General features: G+C 31.2%; 1 protein-coding gene across 1 annotated transcript in view; it reads right to left on the bottom strand.

Annotated features, from left to right (window-relative positions):
• The window catches only part of ENPP1 (ectonucleotide pyrophosphatase/phosphodiesterase 1), a 42,434-nt gene that overhangs the window by 5,221 nt on the left and 31,436 nt on the right, over nucleotides 1-5,777 (bottom strand). Inside the window, exons 22-24 of the mRNA XM_015600062.2 lie at nucleotides 3,440-3,523; nucleotides 2,514-2,646; nucleotides 804-966 (exon numbers count right to left, since the gene is read on the bottom strand). Of these exons, the coding sequence (XP_015455548.1) occupies nucleotides 804-966; nucleotides 2,514-2,646; nucleotides 3,440-3,523 (380 nt within the window). The remainder of the gene's footprint in view (nucleotides 1-803; nucleotides 967-2,513; nucleotides 2,647-3,439; nucleotides 3,524-5,777) is intronic.

Below are 5,777 nucleotides of genomic sequence, written 5' to 3'. Positions count from 1 at the left end.
CCCCTCAAGATTCTTTTGACTATAAGACTCCAGGTGTCAAGTTCCAAGACCCCTGCTATCTGCCAACTTAGGTTTCGACTTACTTTGTATAACTTCAGTGAACAACAACAACAAAAAAGACAAAGCAAAAAACAAAAAAACAAAAAACTAGGAAATCTAGTAAGTACTCTAAAAGAAAAACTTTTCACTTACCATAAGGAAAAACTTAAAAATTGCTAAAATTTTAATGAAGTCTTGATGTTCAAAGACTATAGTTTGGACTTTTAAAATTCTGAGCAAATAAGATAAAATAAAACAATCATTTCCAAACACTGGAATGATAATAGAATAAGAAAAGATAATTAGGGACAAACATGATTTTTATAATAAAGTGATATATAGAAAATTAATTTGAAATGCTTTCTAATCACAACAAAAAGACTAATTTCTAATAGTACTGATGCTTTTAGAATTATAAACCCAGATTTGAGACAAGAGTAAATTCATACTTCAAAAATTTAGTCACTAAACCATATGAAGTCACTAAACCAAATTTAGTCACTAAACCAAATTTAGTCACTAAACCATATGACGTCACTAAGTTTTTACATTTTGATCTGATTCTTAGTGTTTCTAACAGACAAGAGTGGTCTTTTCTGAAGATTTGTCATCTTAGAGAATCAAATTTAAGACCATCCTATGATTTCAAAGTACACGTATATTCAAGTTATACTTTCTCCCACAGAAATTTTAGATGTAAGACACAAACTAAAACTTATATTTATATTTTCAATGTTTAAGGTAAATTAGCAAAGGCTACTTACCACACAACTCTCACTGTTATCAGTCCTGTGAGGCAAAATGAAAGCTAAGGTATCTAAATTTTCACACTGTAAGGGAGTCTGTGATGTATTTTTACAACTTGTTAGTACAATGAAGAAGTGAGTTGGAATCAGAATTTCTTGATTACGGATCAGTCTGCTGTTTCTGTAAAATATAGCAATATTCACCTTAAGAAAGAAATAACTAGTTTCTTTTTAATGAATACTTCAGTTAAGCATTTTTAATACATCTAAAAATAAAATTCATTCAAATAATCAATTGTATTATAAGAAGTTAGTAATCATAATACCTCAATATATTCTGCCAGACTGAAAGAATTAGAAGACAGTTATATAAACACAATCCAAAGAATTTTTATTCTCTATAGAAATTTAATAAACTGTGAAATTTTTAAAAATTCTACCTTAGCACACTAGAACTGAGACAATAAAGAAAATAATAATGTTTTTGAATACTTACAACCAACATTCTAACACATTATTCATAGTCTATGAAACTCTGGGTAGTTGTAGACAGACAATGTACGGAGAGAAAACTGGTTTGGGATTCTTTTTATTCCATCTCCTTCAGGGAAGCCATATTGCTGTGAATTCTTTGTTTTAACTGAATTTTCTTTCCTAGCCCAATAACTTTATTTTTTATAATTGCAGCATATTCTTAAAGACGTCCCAACTAACACTTTTGCCTCATCTTAATTCTCCTATTTCCTTTGGTCTCAAAGCTAGGTCTGTTTGCTTGTTTTTTCAGCATCTTTCAAAATTAAGGTAGTGAGATCATTGTTTTCAAACATAATTTTATGTAGTACCATAATATATAAAACCTTAAACAGAGAGCTCTGGTTGAAGCTATGAATGGGAAGGGTATAAAGCTCTTTAATTTACCCATTCTACTGCTGTGACTTATGAGACAGTTACGTGGGACCCTTATGCCTCAAGGAATATAGTAAAAAAAAAAAAAAGTGATTTTACAAACTAATGTAGTCACAGATGTATATGTGTATAAATAGTAATCCCCAAGTCAGCCTGGGAGATAAATTCTCAGAAAGGGGCCGAATTTTAACGGAGGTTTCAGTCCCTTTTTCTTGTAGCCTTAATAGCAAAATTGCTTCAAAAAATCTTATAATTACTGTTTTAATAAAGATCAACCATTTTCTAAACTCATCTTCTTTATAAAAAACAGCACCACTGATGGTTTTTTCAAGATGGTCACTTTATCATTTCCCTCCAGCCAGGCTTGGGTAAAAGTTGTGTCATTTACCCAAGGCCTACACTTGGACACTATAGCTTTATAAATCTGTTGACTCCTTGGCTCAAGATACCTCTAGCCACATATAGTTCTTTATCTTCTAACTAGCAGTATGTTAATTAAAATAGTATTTTAGCCACACGTAAAGATGTTAAACATTGATGTTACCTTCTGAACACATAGCAGAGTTCAGTATTTAATCTAAGCTCAAGAATTACTCCTCTGAGCTGAGTGGTAGAGAAACACTACTTCTTTCATCTAAAAAAATATTTTATTGAACACTGAGCAAAACATAAAAACTAATCAGATATTTAAAGGGGCTTCCAGCGTAATCAGAAATGTCGCATATATAAACCTGAATAGTATTAGAAAAGGTTGTCTTGACTCATCTGGATGGCAATCTCACTTGATAGGTGTTGTTAAGAGTAAATGAAATATGTTCTTACTGCTTCAGAGTCTCCGAGGAATCGTAACGTCCATCATAATCAGAGTCGAATACGGGACCGCTGACAACATTGACTCCATTTCTTTCTACAGCATACCTTTGCAGTAGGGTACCATGAAAGTATCGCCATATAACTGAAACAAGAAAGAAGACAGCATAGTTTAGAAAGAACAAGAAGTCATGCTCTCATGTGAAATAAATCAATGCCATGATTCAAAATTAGCATTTGTAATAATTAGAGATTAAGTCTAGTTTGGTTTCGGTCATAGTGTGAGGCCAAACATTCATTGTTCAGCTTTGGCCTTCGCAAGGACTATATAACAAAGTTGACTTGAATTCTATTTCGGACATCTCTGAACATGTATATCACCATGAACTTGTGGTCACATCTCATCATTAAGCATTAAAAAAAAAAAATCACAAACAGAAACAAGGGGCAGGTTATTCAGATTTATTGTTAATATCTGAATATTCTGTTTGAAATAGTCACAAGTATTCTAGATAGAGAGTAAAAATTTCCTTGGATGCTCTATGTTTTAAAATCTCATGTGTCACTTGAAGTAGAAATGTATATTTATTCTTATAAGAGCCAAATGCTGCAATAATTAATAATGGTATAAAATCTGTTCATTTTAAGATCAAAAACAACTATCAGAAACTTGAAATAGTTAAATAGAAAACAGACTGAAAGTTGATGTTAGTAGACTATATTAGCTAGATAACTTAGAACATAACATATTTTTTCCACAAAAAATGTTTATAAACATTTAAATACAAAGCAGTATAATAAATATTGTCAATCAAATCTATAAGAAAGTATTGAATATTTAGTCATTTAATTTAGAGCATCAGTCTTATACATATAAATTATACTATAATATACAGAAATTCATTGAAATTATGAGATAAAGGGTTAAAATTTTTTACCTTGAAAACTCTGGTACATTGGCACTATATTAGTAGTAAGCAATGCTTCAGAATATATTTTACTTGAACCTTTATTTAAAAGTTCTACAAAGAAAATAAAAAGGACAACTATTTCATTCACAAATAACATTAGAAATTATACTTTCTCATGGGGGGAATTTTAAAAAAATTAGCTGAGTGTTATCCTAAACCCGTAAAACTTTCCCAGGTATTGGTTCGAGGAGATACATTATGTGTTTGGTCCAGTCCCTTAACAAAATAATCATTTAGATCTTTTCTTCTTCAAGATAAATTTACCAAAGACAAAAACTTTAATAAGCAGGGCCCCAAATTAAACATATTCAAATTTTATGTTATTTGCCTTATTTCAAGTAAAGTATATATTGTGTTTAAAATATTCTTTCCTTAAACTCTTTCACAGTGAAAAACGAGAATATCTGGCTTCAGAACAACACCTACTACCCAGAAAAAAACATCACAGGATGTCTGCTTGGAAATGCTGTACAAGGCTTCTTTGTATGGATTTTCGGCTTGGGCTTCATCTATTTTTATAATGCAATAGCCAAGTTCTGACTTCAGACACCCACTCTGGCGACTGGACTAGATATTTGAGCACCTGGAGCCTTCTGATTTTTGCCTTTTTAGGGCAGTCTGAATACATGTTCTCATTAACATATAAATTTGCCACTTTAAAAACAGAACATTTAACTTCAAAAAAATAAATAAATAAATAAAGCCATTCCCTAGGGGCTCGTATTGGTGAAAGAACAGGCACATTTAAGTTCTACCTTTACCTAATTCTTTGACAAATTACATTTTTCTTTTTAAACTACAAAATGACATTCCTTCCTAATAACTCTGATGCATCCATCTGACTTCGCTGAGTTTTCTCAAATTCTGTTTAAAAGAAATGCAGAAAACTGAAGAATGTCCTATCTACAGTGTCTGGGTTAAGTCAACTATTCTTCAAACCAAAGTAAAAAGTTTTCTAAAACTCAAATTTTAGACCTAGCTTTAAAATTTGCCCCAGTAGTTATATTTCTTATTCACAATTTTCATCCATAAATAAACGAAATGATGTACATTGCCCCATAAAAAGAAAAAGAAAAGGAAGAAAGAGGATAAGAGAAAGGGAAGGTCAGAAAGGAAGAAACTTACGTGGTGGGGAGAGGAACCCATAACTCAGTTTAGAATTATTTTTATAAAATGAACATTTATGGACAGGACTAAGAGAAATTCGAAGATCCTGGTAAAGGCAGTTGGAAAAGTCTCCTGCAGAGAAATTGTCCTGAAGAACACAATGAAAAGAACCATTAAGTATCAAGCGCACAGAAGAAAAGACAGCTTTGTAAATAGTTAAAGGTGAACTGCATCATAGAATTATGGCTCTCTAGTTGTCTGCTCATTGTCTTTCACCTTTTTTCCATTTTTCTACTAGTGTATTCATCTTTTTTTTTTCTAACTGAAGTTCAAAACTCTTTACAGTATTAAGAATATTAATCATTTGTCATGTGTGTAACTTTTTTCTAATATGTTGTATTAATTTTGTTAATTTTTTTTTTCACTCAATTTCAAACTTTTATATAGGGAATTGCTGAGTTTTAGAGATCTGAGACTATCTTCCATACTGAACTACACGACTAAAAGTTTGTAGGGGAGGGGAGTAAAAAAAGACAATGAATAGCAATATAATATGAAAACCTCGGGAGTAGTGATGACTCCGAATTTTTGCAGCTTTAATTACATAAGAAAACTGAAAATTCAAACAATCAAAATACCATAATTGAGGTACTAAACAACAATAAATAGGATGGGACCTACGAAAACTGTGTAGCATGCTGTATATTACAAAGTCAAGTAAAAAAGTGTTTACTGTTTTTTTTTTAATTAAGTTTATTGGGGTAACATTGGTTAATACAACTGTTTGAATATAGTCTGAAATTTATAATTGTGCGTTTACCACCCAAAGTCCAGTTTCCTTCTGCTACTATATATTTGATCCCCTTTACCCACTTCGCCTTACCCTTACCCCCCCCTCCTATATTTGACCCTCTTGCGAGAACTTGTTGTGCTGATTCTATCTTCAAGTGAGATTTCTTATAAAAATTTAGGATCACTTCGAATCCTTCCTTTTTCAGTTTTACTGCTTTTAGATGATTGCACATTTGTTCAAATTGAAATTGATAGAATTGTAAATCTCAGGATAGTACTTCTATGAGTATAGATTGTTCATAAAATAGGATTTTTATGAATAAATTACACTACTTAGGTAACGTAAGTATTGTATTTTAGTTTAATTAATCTGTCCACCAATACATAAGGGATAAGAATTATACAT

The sequence above is a fragment of the Pteropus alecto genome, unplaced genomic scaffold (assembly GCF_000325575.1).
Source record: "Pteropus alecto unplaced genomic scaffold, ASM32557v1 scaffold79, whole genome shotgun sequence".
Lineage (NCBI taxonomy): Eukaryota > Metazoa > Chordata > Mammalia > Chiroptera > Pteropodidae > Pteropus > Pteropus alecto.
The sequence above is the reverse complement of the archived record's forward strand: the minus strand, read 5'-3'. Positions and strand labels throughout refer to the sequence as shown.